The following is a 13,765-nucleotide window of genomic DNA, read 5'->3' as shown; positions in this document are numbered from 1 at the left end:
TACATTTTGTGGGGAGGGCATGAAGCCAGGCCTGTGGAGTAGAGCTGGGGGCAGAAGTGAGTCTGGGGAGAGGAAAAGGGGGTCCATGGGTAGAGAATGAGGGTAGGTCTGGGAAGCTGGTGACGGCAGTAGGTTTTGCAGGAAGGAGATGGGGAAAATGGTCTATGGAAACAGGATGGAGGGAATGGTGGCTGGCTGTGGGGAAGAGATGGGGCAGATGATCTGTGAGGAGGGTATGAGTGGGGAGCAGAAGGAAGGGCGTCTATGAGAAGAAAGTGACAAATTGTGTTGCATTTGGCCCTGAGGTGGAAGTAAAGGCCAGGACACCATTTTTGGCTGGGCCTGAAGTTGAAAGGAGAATGTTTCTGTCTCTGTCTCTGTCTCTTCTCCCTCTCTCTGTCTCTGTCTCTTCTCCCTCTCTCTCTGAATGAGGAGCTGAGAGTAAAGAGTCGGGTTGGGAGAAGGCCTCTGTCCCATTGTGCAGGTGGAACCCACAGGAACAGGAGACAGTGACTGCCTTATCTCCGAGGCCATGTGGGGACAAGGAGCCAGGCTGGCAGCCCATGCCCTGGAGGCTTCTTGCTTTTAGAAATGTGTCTTTTGATTTAGGAGGAAAAAAGCCCTCTGAGAAATTTTATTAAGAAATGAAACCTAGTGACCTTTTGATTTTTTTTTTTTTTTTTTTGCGGTACGTGGGCCTCTCACTGTTGTGGCCTCTCCCATTGCGGAGCACAGGCTCCGGACGCGCAGGCTCAGCGGCCATGGCTCACGGGCCCAGCCGCTCCGCGGCATGTGGGATCTTCCCGGACCAGGGCACGAACCCGTGTCCCCTGCATTGGCAGGCAGACTCTCAACCACTGCACCACCAGGGAAGCCCTGATTTTTAATACCTCTTCTCACTTGTTGCTAAGGACCTTTGACTTAGTACAAGAGCCGAGGGTTTTGAGATTTCTGTGATTTTCGTTTCCTGGCACGAAGAAGAACCGTTTGGGTGCTACAGAAATGATTTATGGATGAGTCCAGATTTATTAATCACCTCTGAAGATGGAGAGGAAATTAAAAACAAAGAGTCCACTCTGGGCTGAAGACAAAGTAGGTTTGTCGTCCTTGCAGAAGACCTTGCCAAGGTTAGAAGGCCACAAACAAACCAATTTGGACCGAGGTTCCTAATCCAGATTTTAATTTCATGTGCTTTGATTTTTTCAGACCATTTTCTCTCCAAGGTAAAATAATGACCATTTTAATTGGCTGCCACTTACAGAGAGTTTCCAATAAGCATGATGGCATACGTATATTTTTCTCTGGCATTCTGGGTGTGCTCTGGTTCTTACGCTCAAGCTGGTGAAACTGACTTTTACTGCGTGCTGCATGCCATGATCAGTTGACTATAAATTAAATCCTCTTTTCCAAAAGCCATTATCCATTAGTGCTAATTTGTTTGCTTCTCATTTCCACTGATCATTAGAGTCTCTGGTTGTGAGCACCAAATTGGAAATGATTTCATTGACATTTCAAAAAATTTTCTTGAATGCCATTTGGCTGCAGCTAAAGAACATTATGGTTTGCAGAGGAACAGTTCACTCCAATTACAATTTAACTGACGGTTCATGGCACTGAATCCCTGTCCTTAGTGTCCAAAGATGACACCGCTGCTGACATTGCTATTTCCTGTCAGCTGTAAAATGCCTCATAGACTATGCACTGGCCTTCTTGGATGGAGATTCTGCCACTCTGCACATGGCAGCTTTGGGAAGTTGGTAGTTTTATGGACCTGCATATCATGAACATTCAGATACAACCATCTAAACGGGAGCTGGCTGATTTCTTTACTCATTCACCAGCGAGCATTTATTAAACATCTGTTTTGTGCCAGGCATTAGGCAGGCCCTGGGGACATAGAGACAGGGAGGACCAACCCCTGCCCTTGAGGAACTCACACTCTAGTGGGAGGGACGGTGAAGTTTTACAGCATAGCAGGAGAAGAGGTGGCATAAGTGGGACCACAGACCTGAGAACCCCTAGCTGTCTTGGGGAATTAGCCAAAGGGCAAAAAGGAGGCTGGCCATTCCTGATGGCAGAGCAGGGTTGAGATACAAGTGGGCCCTGGAAGGGCCTGGGGAGTTGAGAAGTTGGTGTCTGCTGCAACGTGGAAGTCACTGCAGATGAGGCTAGGCTGGGGTCAAGTTTTGTAGGATCTTGTATGCCACATTGAGTTCAGACTTTATCCTGTAGGCCAGAAGGAGAAATTTGGGGGTGAATAAGGGAGAAAATGTAGAAGCTTGAGGGAAAGGCTTTGTTTATGTATTTGTTGGGGTTGACAGAGATCGAGCAAGTTTAAGAGGAGTCAGAGGAGATGGAGAGATTGAAGATAGAGGGGCAGAATCTAGTGCACACAGAAAGGCTGCGTGCCCATGTGGTGAGGTTAAGAATAGAGGGAGAGGACTTCCCTGGTGGCGCAGTGGTTAAGAATACGCCTGCCAATGCAGGGGACACGGGTTCAAGCCCTGGTCCAGGAAGATCCCACATGCCGCGGAGCCACTAAGCCCATGCGCCACAACTACTGAGCCTGCGCTCTAGAGCCCATGAGCCACAACTGCTGAAGCCTGCATGCCACAACTACTGAAGCCCCCATGCCTAGAGCCAGTGCTCCGCAACAAGAGAAGCCACAGCAATGAGAAGCCCACGCACAGCAACGAAGACCCAACATAGCTAAAAAAAAAAAAGAATAAAGGGAGAAGGAATTCCCTGGTGGCCTAGTGGTTAGGATTCCAAACTTCCACTGCCGTGGCCCAGGTTCAATCCCTGGTCAGGGAACTGAGATCCCACAAACCACGTGGCACAGCCCCCACCAAAAAAATGGAGGGAGAGAAGGGAGTTGCTCCTGATGGGCCCTGTTTTCTCTGTGAAGTAGGAAGCAAGGTTATCTGGGCGTCCTTCCTGATTCCTCCCCCTTTCATCCTCCACAGTCAGACAGTCACCAGGTCCTGTCGCTCCTTCCTGTGTGGCGTTTCTACTTCTCTCCAACCCTAGTGTCATCAGCATCTTTTGCCGAGATTATGGGAACAGCTTCCTAACTGGTGCCCTGCCTCCAGTCTTGCCCCTTTCGGATCACCTTTCTACACTAGAGTCAAGATGCTATTCCTAAGAACAAAGTCTTTTCTTGTCACTCTTGACTTAAAGCCCTTGACCTAAAATCCTCACGTTGCCCTCAGGGTAGAGTGCTGACCCTGCAGCAGAGCATCAAGGGCCCCTTGTTCTCTGGCCTCCACCCATTTTCCCAGCCTCGTCTCTTGCCGCTTCCATCCTCATACTGTACTCCAGCCACTCTGAACAATCTCAGCAATGAAAATAAGAACTAAGCTTTATTGAGGGTTTCCTATATGTTAGGCAGTTTGTTGACCCTTATGAGGGTCATAACACCTCATAATACCTTATGAGGTATTATTATCCCCTCTTCTCAGGTAAGAGAACTGAAGCCTGGAGAGGTTAAGTAATTTGCATAAGGTCACACAGCCGGGAGGTGGAAGATCACCCAGCTCCAGTGTCTGTGTTCCTAACCGCTACGCCACACTGCCTTGCACTCGCAATTCTTTAAATATACCTTACACTCACGCGCCTGTGAGCCTCCGCGTGTTTTATTCCCTCTACCTGGAGTACAGCTTCCTCACCTCTTCACCTGGCTAGCTGCAGATGCCTTTCAGCCTGGATGGCATCTCCTCTGGAAATTTTCCATAGCAGCTTGCACCCCAGCTAAGGCTGGGTTAGGTGTCCCTCGCTCACATTCCCAAAGTATCCTGTGCTTGCCCCATCCTAGCGCTTACCACACTATTGGACTTAAAATGGTTTATTTACAGGGTTCTATGCCACCCCCAAACTGCATACCCCTTGAGGGAAGGAACTCTGTTTGGTTCTCACAATTATCCCTAGAGGCCTAACCCAAGGATGGGACACACTTGTCTCTCAGTATTTGTTGACTTTCACGTTGAATGGAATTGCTGATAGTAAGGTTGGCAGTGGGGCAGAGGGACTCCTAGTCATGTCTGAGAGAATTTACGTACAATGTGACAGGCACTGGAAACTGAAAGATGGGATGGCAGGAGGCAGCAGCCAGGGATACAGGCTGTCAAAGAGAAGATGTCAGGGTGGAGAGGCATCAGGGAAGAAAGCCTTTTGAGCAGGAGGGATGGTCAGTGATTTTAGTTGTTGCAGCAACAGAACAAGTAAACAAAGGACTAAGATGTCCTCATTGACCTGGACAATTAGGAGGTTATCAGAGACACGGCTGAATGTGCAAGCAAGTGAAGGGGGAGTGCAGAGAAGCAGAATTGCAGTGGGTTGAGGAGAGACTGGTCCGTGGATTATCAGAAAAGAGTGTGTAGACTGTTTTTAAGAAGCTTTTCTGTGAAGGGCAAAAACCAGAGAGGTGACTGCAGGGGGACAAGAGGGTGAGGTAAGTGGTTTTTGTTTTCATTTTTGCTTATTTTTGTTTTAGGATAGGCAAGAATTAAGTAAGTTAACAAGAAAAAATGCCTAATTAAAGAGAGCAGTTGAGGATCCAGGGGAAGAGGGAGTAGTGGATGGAGTGAGGGCTCTAAGGAGGCAGGATGGGTGGGTGTAGAGCTCTGGTAAAGGAGTAAAGAAGGAAAAGAGAAGGATGGGTATGGATACCATAACATGGGAAGAATGAAGAGATTGTGAGGACGTTTTTGCCTAATGGCCTGTAACTTTTTTGTGAAGCCCAAGAGTAGATCTCCTGAGAACAGATGGAAGAGGTGGGAGGGTAAGGAGCTCGGAATTGTAGACTTCCCAGGCTATTCACAAAGTTTAGGCTATGGACCATGAGTGTGGATGCTGGATTGGATGGAGGTCACCACAGTCCAGATTTTGTGGCTCTCCTACAAGCCCCAGCAGACCCTGGGATTTACCCCCATGAGAGCACTTTACACTTTTCAGTAAAATCATCTGGTTCCCTTTCTCTCTACCCCACCAGTTTGTAAGCACCGTTTTTTTTTTTTTAACATCTTTATTGGAGTATAATTGCTTTACAATGGTGTGTTAGTTTCTGCTTTATAACAAAGTGAATCAGCTATACATATACATATGTCCCCATATCTCCTCCCTCTTGCGTCTCCCTCCCACCCTCCCTTTCCCACCCCTCTAGGTGGTCACAAAGCACTGAGCTGATCTCCCTGTTCTATGTGGCTGCTTCCCACTAGCCATCTATTTTACATTTGGCCACTCCATGCCACTCTCTCACTTCGTCCCGCTTACCCTTACCCTTCCCCTTCCCCATGTCCGCAAGTCCATTCTCTACATCTGCGTCTTTATTCCTGTCCTGCCCCTAGGTTGTTCAGAACCTTTTTTTTTTTAGATTACATACATATATATGTGTTAGCGTACAGTATTTGTTTTTCTCTTACTGACTTACTTCACTCTGTGTGACAGTCTCTAGGTCCATCCACCTCACTACAAATAACTCGTTTCTTTTTACAGCTGAGTATATATGTGCCACATCTTCTTTATCCTGTCGTCTGTCGATGGACACTTAGGTTACTTCCATGTCCTGGCTATTGTAAATAGAGCTGCAATGAACATTGTGGTACATGACTCTTTTTGAATTATGGTTTTCTCAGGGTTGTAAGTACCTTGAGGGCAAAAAATATATTTGTTATGTTGACCAATGCCAGTCCCAGTGCTTGGCTAGGAGTGGCACCCAGGACATCTGTTTAATTAATTACTGTGTGAGATTAAGGAAATTAAAATGCTCATTATGAGCACAGTGTGTTGGATGTCAATTTAAGTAACACTTGTTGACTATCCATGATGTGCCAGGGACGATGCTAGCCAAAATTACGAAGATGGAACAGGTTGATGCTGAAATTGCCTAGCAGCTCATGGGTAAACGGGAGGACTTGGGTGCAAGTGGGTATGGCAAGTAAATCAGCACTGGGGCAAGGGAGACGGGGAAGGACAGGACGCCTGACCTCAGAGGAAAAGAAATGATTGAGAAACAGTACGAGGACTTTATTATTTTTTATGAATTTATTTATTTTTGGCTGTGTTGAGTCTTTGTTGCTGTGTGCGGGCTTTCTCTAGTTGCGGCGAGCAGAGGCTACTCTTCATTGAGGTGCACGGGCTTCTCATTGAGGTGGCTTCTCTTGTTGCGGAGCACGGGCTGTAGAGCGCAGGCTCAGTAGTTGTGGCGCACGGGCTTAGTTGCTCCGTGGCATGTGGGATCTTCCTGGACCTGGGCTCGAATCCATGTCCCCGGCATTGGCAGGCGGATTCTTAACCACTGCGCCATCAGGGAAGTCCCAGCAGTACGAGAACTTTAGAGAATGGTGTGTGAAGCATGGGGAAGCTGGCAGCCTCCCCTTAGTTCCTACTGGAAGCAGTGACATGGGGGGCGGGGTAGGGGGAACAGACTCATATTTAAGGTGCAGCAAAACTTAGATGGAAGACGTTCTTCGGCCTGAATGAAGAGGGGTAATGGGGAGCAACAGGAGAGTTTTAAGCAGGGAAATATGCCCGATTTGCATTTTTTAAAGAATCTCACATCACTACCTGGAGAATATAGCCAATATTTTGTAATAACTGTAAATGGAGTGTATCCTTTAAACATTGTATAGAAAATAAAGCGCATTTTATCTTAATGATATAAAAAGAAGGCTGTCGCATCACTGTGGAGATTAGGTTGGGGTAAACCCGAAGATCAGTTAGGAGGCTGCTGCAGCAACCCACGTGAGGGATGGGGGTAAACTACAACAGTGGCAGTGGAGATGAAGCTAAATAGACTGATCTGAGGGAGATTTAGGTGGTATAATTGGCAGAACCTGGCAGCAGATTGGATGAGGAGGGCAAGGGAGAGGAATACGTCAACATAGCTCTTGAGTGACTAGGAGAGTGGTAACAGTCACTGAAATAGGCCCAACATAGGGAAAGGAGCAGGGTGAGGGCTTGATGAATTCAGTTTAGGACTTATGGATTTGAAGAGTGTGTGAAACCTACCAAGGAAGACGTCTGTGGTCATTTAATCATATTCTCAGCCTGGGAGGGAGGCCCGGGCTGAAAATATGGATTTGGGAGTCATAAAGCCTACGACTGTAACATGAACTCTTGAAAGTGCTACGTTTCCCCCCTTTTCCCAGTTTTCTTTCTTTAATTCTTTTTAAAACTGTACTTATTAGGTTTTAGGGTTTTTTTTTCAATCATCATCAAATCTTATTTTGAAGAAAAGTTGAGATTAAAATAAATATGTGGCTGTAGTCTCTTGATTAAACATGGCTGCCCCCCTGTATTTCCCCCTACCTCTCAAAACCTTGCTGACTTAACACTAAAGAAATATAAAAGGTATTAAGTTACAAAAGCTCAGAGAAGGAAGCAACAGCAGATGAAAGTCAACAGATATATGGAAGTAGAAGGCAGGTGGGGGAGTGTTACCTGGCTTGAAACATCCTAAGAAGTTCCAGACCAGCTGCCAGCCAGGGGAGATTACCAGCAAGAAGCAAATCAGTTAACCCAGCTTAATCTCCAAGATGCTTAATGCCCTGGAAGCATGAGTTACTCCAGAAGGTCAGCAATGAGGTACAGGGCTAATAAACATGGGGGCTTGGCTGGAGTCTGTGTGCAGAGCACTTTGCTGCGGCCCCAGAGCTCTGCTCTCAAAAGCCAAACGACTACTCTAAACTCTCTGGCTGCATAAGGAGGAACTCTGGAGGCCTCCATACTCAGGGACTTCAGGCAGGGTTTGAAGGGCAGGGATGAGATACAGGGTGGAAAACTGAGGGATGGAGGGAAGATTTACACACTACATGGTGGCAGCCCTAGTCCCTCCCCCACCCCACCCCCAGGATGCCAGCAGCCAGGCGCTTAGCACCCCTACCCTCTCATCCTCCCTGGGAAAGTAGAAAACTCTTCTCCAGAGGCCCTGAGAACACCAGGTGGGGAAAAAAGAAAAAAAAAAACCCTCCACTGACTGACATTTGTGAGTTTCTCAATGAAAAGTCTAGTTGTTGCCTGTTAAAGAAATTTTCAAAAACTGAAGGGCACAGGATGGAAGGCTTAGTATAATAACTGAAAAAGACCTGCACCAAGGCATATCATCATACAATTTCAGAAAAGGTTTTCAAAGCATCAAGAGTGAAAAAACAAGCCACAGACAAAGGCACAGAAATCAGAATGATGTCAGATTTCTCAAAAGCAACCCTGGGACGCTCAATCGAGGGAAGCTTGTTCTAATGTGGAATTACACACCCAACCAATCTGACATGAGGTCAGAATACTTTCAGATTTTCAAGGACACAGAAAAAAATTCATTTCTTAGGAAGCTACTGGAGAATGTGATTCAACAAAATGAGAGTAAACCAAAGAAGACGAGGTGGATCCAGGAAATTGGGCAATAGCGAAGACAGGCAAAAGGAAATCCCAGGACAACATTTGCACGCCAAGCTTAGCAAGCAGCCAGTCCAAACTGGAGCAGAAAGACAGAGGTCCTTGGGACAGAGTTCTCCAGGGAGAAGATGGGACTGATCAGTTAGGGGTTGAACATTCAGAAAGATCATTGCTATGTGTTTGGAATATTTGGAAGAAAACAGCTCTAGTACTTAGAAAATTAAACAATTGAAAAAAGAAACAATTATTAACTCCAGGTAAAACCAACTTGGAAGAGAAGGAAAACGTAATAGTAGTTTACAGCTTGAATGAACAGTGTTTATTTACTCGGTCAATAATGTAAACACTAACTATTGATTTAACTATAAATTGTGGAAAACTATATTGTGAGAATGAGGGGAGAAAAATGGGGGTTAGAGGGTGCAAGAGAGCTAATTCCTCAGAATTAGAAATAAATAGTGCCTAAAATTGATGAACCAAATAATAGTAATGTATTAGTTTGCTAGGGCTGCCATGACAAAGTGGCACAGACCAGATGGCTTAAACAACAGAAATTTATAATCTCACAGTTCTGTACCTCTGATAAAGGTGTCCAAGATCAAGGTGTCACAGGATTGGTTTCTTCTGAGGCCTCTCTCCTTTGCTTGCAGATGGCCACCTTCTGGTGTCTTCAGATGGCCTTCCCTCTTTATGTGTCTGTGTCCTAATCTCCACTTATAAGGATACCAGTTATGTTGGATTAGGGCCCACCCCGATGACTTCATTTTAACTTAATTACCTCTTTAAAGACCCTATCTCTAAATAGAGTCACATTCTGAGGCACTGGGGATTAGGGCTTGAACATATAGATTTGTTGAATTCAGCCCATAGCAAGTAGTACAAACTCATTATTTGGACAAATAGAAGTAACACCAGAAGAAATAGCCAAAAGAGTTGAAAGTGGTTGCCTCTGGAGTGAGACTGGAGGATGGAAAAGGGGGAGGCAGGTACTATTACTCTTTTACTTTGTCAGGTGGGCAGTGGGGCCTTGAACCCAGTCTGACTCTAAATTTCACGTTCTTCCCCACTGCTACGAGATTTGGAGCTCCTCCAGGCCAGGGCAGTGCGGTGCGCCTCTTCACACCTCCCTCAGCACCTTGCACAGTGCTTTACTATGTATGTACGACTTACAGCTGTATCACTATGACTTTAAAGCTGCCATTTGTCAGTTTTCTTTTCCTGTTTAAAAAAAAAAAGCTGATGGGGAAGACAGATCCAAGGAAACCTCGGGGGGCCATAATATGGAGCATCCAGCTGAAAGTTTCCCACCCTTGGTGTTCTAGAATCGTTGGATGCATCTCTGATAGCACTTTGAGTTTTGATCCTAGAAACGGTCCATCCACGGCAGGGGAGGGGCACAGGCTGCTTTCCTGCTGTTGGTGGTGTATCAACCCCTCCTTCCTGGGGTCTAGAACAGCCACTCATCCCCATTTTCTTGAGTCCAGTTTGGCCATTAAAGGTGGCCATGGCCTCTGTAAGTTATTCTCAGACTCAGGGCTGTAATGTCATTCACAATGATTGATGCCTGATCCCATGAGGGCTTTTGGTCATTTCTGTGTTTCGGTTGATCCACAGTTATTCACCTGGCTGTTAAGGCTGACAGGACATTGTAGCTGGCTCCATCCCCGAGGCTACGTGGACGCCCTTCCTGGGAGCACATACCCGGTGTCCTCCGGGGAGCAGTGGAGGTTGGTGTGTACGTCTGTCTGTCTTAGCATGCCTCAATTGCTTCCTGATAAAATTCTGAGAGTTGGGCCCCATCAATATCTCAAATACATGTGAGGACACGTTAACTTAGAAGCAGTTTTAAGATGTTTCAGACTGTAAAGTCCTTTTAACTATATCTCTGGCGAAGATGTAGAAGCACTTCATCGGACTGTAAATTTCACGTTGAACAGTCTTTGTGAAATACACCTCTCCCCTACACACAAGCTGTTTTCTCCATATCAATCGTGGCCCTGCAAGTAATGTTTCACAAATATTCTGTAAAGCACAAAAAACCCCATGATAATGTGAAATATGACTTTCACTTGTCTGTTAGACAAAAGAATCACACATGCCTCTCTCCCATCAGCACTAACATTTGTTATGGATAATAACACTTTCAATCACAACTATTTTTGGAAGGCGGGTTTATTTTAAACCTTCCCTCCCCCACTGAAAACACTCTCCCAAGGACACAGATTCCTACAAACCACAGCCCGTTAATCTAACTATGGAATGAGAACGTTTTCTTCCCACTAACTTTGTTTAAAAGTCGTTTTTAAGAGAGTTAGTCTAAAGGCCACAGGTACAAGATGAAGGAGCATTTTACCTTTTTGGCTGACTGGCGTAGGAGGGGCCTGGGTCTTTAAGGCCCAGTCTCTGATGTCGTGTGAGGTGAGGGCTGAGAGAGGCCATGGTTTTAGGCAGCATCTGCATTTCACCTGGAGCCTGTGGTCCTTTTAGTTGCGGGCACCAGCAGAGAAGCCAAAGAGCTAAAGATTTATATTGTATATTCTTAATTCCATGACAACACAGCTGGATCCTCCCTGTTCAAGTAGCAGGTGACCAGTCCTAGAGGTGTATTTTGAACGTCACTACATCCATGAGGGTGACAGAGGATCACCCTGCCTCCAGATGATTGATGGAAAAGCAAAACTCACAGAGTAACTACAGGCCTTGCATGGTTCTGAATACTTTGGTAACCTGTCTGTTTTCCCTCCTCTGTAGCCAACTTGAGGACTCACTGATCATGACTTCTATCAAGGAGCAGGCAGCAATTAGCCGGCTCTTGAGTTTTTTACAGGATTGGGACAATGCTGGCAAAGTCGCAAGGAGTCACATCCTCAACAATTTCATTGAAACCAACCAAGGCAAGACTGCCCCTGAGCTGGAACAGGAGTTTTCCCAGGGAGCCAGCTTGTTCCTTGTCCGCTTGACCACCTGGCTTAGACTCACGTATCCTTTGCTGAACAGGAAAACAAACAGGCAATCTTAAAAAGAGAAAAGGAACAAAGATAGTCGAGGGAGCTCTTCTCCTGATTCTCAGTCAGATTTTAGAGCAGGACATCTAGTGATCAAAATACCATCCCTGAAGTCAAGAACTCCCTCAGCGTCCCGTCTTCCCAGTCTATAAAGATATCCTCATTCTCACTGCTAACCTCTGTTGCTCCCATCAGAGTTAAAGTGGGTGTTCCTTGTCTAGGACTAATACTCTGTGTTCTGCTTGAATCCCCTCCCATCTCCCCAAGGACTTTATTCGTTCTCTCCTATAGCCTTCACTTCTGCCTCATTACCAGCTTTTTCATCAGCATTTATGTATGCTCAAATCTCTTCCACCTTAAGATTTTAATTCAATCCTTGTCTGGAACCTATATTCCACCTTGCTTCTGCCCTTCGTGCTAAAGCCTGTTGAAAGGCTGTTGACCTTCCCTGCCTCCCTTTCTCCTGCACCCACTGCAGCCTGACTTCCGTCCCCTCCACTCCACTGACGCAGGTCTTGCCAAGGTTACCAGTGCTTTTCTAATTGTGAAACCCAGTGACCACATCCTCAGACCTTATATAGGACCTCTCAGTGGCGTTTGTCAGCCAACCATTCCCACTTCTCAAAACATTCTTCCCTGAAACTAATGTAATGTTTATGTCAATTTTACCTCAATAAAAAGAGAGAGAGAGAGAGAGAAGGAAAGCAAAAAGAAGCACATATAGACCATATCACCACACACACACACACACACACACACACACACACACACACACTCTCACACACACACTTCCTGTGGTTTCTGATACCAGTTCTCTTGATTTTCTCCTTTCTTTCTGTCCATCCTTCTCCTCTTCAGCCATGCTTTAATGTTGGTGTTTGCCGGCCTCCAGCCACAGCCCTCTTTTCTGCTTGCTCTCAGCTTCTCCCTAAGTGATCTAGCCACTGTCAGGATGTCAACACCACTGCAGTTTGAGGACTCTCAGATGTGTACCCCGCCCACATTTCTCTGGAATCTGAGCTCCATACCTGTTCACCCAGCTGCCACCTCCACTTGTCCCCCACAGACTCTCACGTTTCTGGCTTGGGAAACTAGGCGAATGGGACATCATTACGTGGGAAGAGAATACAAGGAAAGGAGTGAGTCTGGGGGTAGATAAGTTTGATTTGGGACATGTTGTGTTTGAGGTGCCTGTGCTCTGGAGCCCCAGAAGCAGACTTGGGGCTGAAGACAGATTTGGTCCCCATGATGGTGATAATTTGAGTCGTGGGTGGATTTCAGGATATTCCTGCTCCGTATGCCCGTAGCACTCCATGGATTCATCTCAGACCCTTTTCTTATGTATTTTTCTCGTTGCCTGAACCCTCTCCCCTTCCCTAAACCTCCTCTTTATTTAACTAATTTCTACTCCATTATTCAGGTCTCAATCCAAGCATCACTTTCTCAGGAAGCCCTTTTCAGAGCCCCAGACTAGCTTAGGTTCCCCTGTTAAATATACTCAGGGCACTTCCTCTATTTTAATAGTCATAACATCTTGTTATTACCTGCTTAATATCTCTCTTCCCCCACTGGATTGTAAGTTCTACAAGGGCAGGAATTACATCTGTTCTACTCCTCTCTGTATTTCTAACACCTAACACGTGCCTGGCACATAATGGGTACTTAATACATGTTTGTTGAACAACGGAATGAATGAACCAGAGACTCTGAAGCTAAGCACAACTAAAGGCTTAGGTAAACACAGCTCTCTCTTCTTATAGTTAATCATTGATTAAATTATTAATTAGACTCAGGCCTTGAACACAGTCTGACGGGAATCCACTGAATACATCTCTGGGTTAACCCCAATATTCTCAGACATTAATGTGCATAAAAGAGGTTTAAAATGCAGGTAACCAGTCTGCCTCCCCACCCCACGACCAGGTTTTGATTTAGTAGATTAAGGGTGGGTCCCTGGACTCTTTATTTTTCTTTTCTTTTTTAAAATTAATTTATTTATTTTATTGTTTTTTTATTAGAATAAAATTGCTTTACAATGTTGTGTTAGTTTCTGCTGTACAATGAAATGAATCAGCTATATGTATAGCTATATCCCCTCCCTCTTGGACCTCCCTCCCAAGCCCCCCCATCCCACCCATCTAGGTCATCACAGAGCACTGAGCTGAGCTCTCTGTGCTGTACAGCAGGTTCCCACTAGGTATCTGGGTTTTTGGTTGTTTGTTTTGTTTTGGCTGCATTGGGTCTTCGTTGCTGCGCACGGACTTTCTCTAGTTGCGGCGAGCAGGGCTACTCTTCATTGCGATGTGCAGACTTCTCTTTGCGGTGGCTTCTGCTGCGGAGCATGGGCTCTAGGTGTGCGGGCTCAGTAG

The 13,765-nt window shown here is 45.9% G+C and overlaps 1 protein-coding gene across 1 annotated transcript in view; it reads left to right on the top strand.

Annotated features, from left to right (window-relative positions):
* ARMH1 (armadillo like helical domain containing 1) overlaps positions 1 to 13,765 on the top strand; it is an 85,719-nt gene that overhangs the window by 4,408 nt on the left and 67,546 nt on the right. Inside the window, exons 2-3 of the mRNA XM_060141941.1 lie at positions 10,006 to 10,118; positions 11,143 to 11,370. Coding sequence (XP_059997924.1) covers positions 11,165 to 11,370 — 206 coding nt within the window. The 5' untranslated portion in view covers positions 10,006 to 10,118; positions 11,143 to 11,164. The remainder of the gene's footprint in view (positions 1 to 10,005; positions 10,119 to 11,142; positions 11,371 to 13,765) is intronic.

This window comes from Lagenorhynchus albirostris, chromosome 2 (genome assembly GCF_949774975.1).
Source record: "Lagenorhynchus albirostris chromosome 2, mLagAlb1.1, whole genome shotgun sequence".
NCBI classification, from domain to species: Eukaryota; Metazoa; Chordata; class Mammalia; order Artiodactyla; family Delphinidae; genus Lagenorhynchus; species Lagenorhynchus albirostris.
The sequence above is the reverse complement of the archived record's forward strand: the minus strand, read 5'-3'. Positions and strand labels throughout refer to the sequence as shown.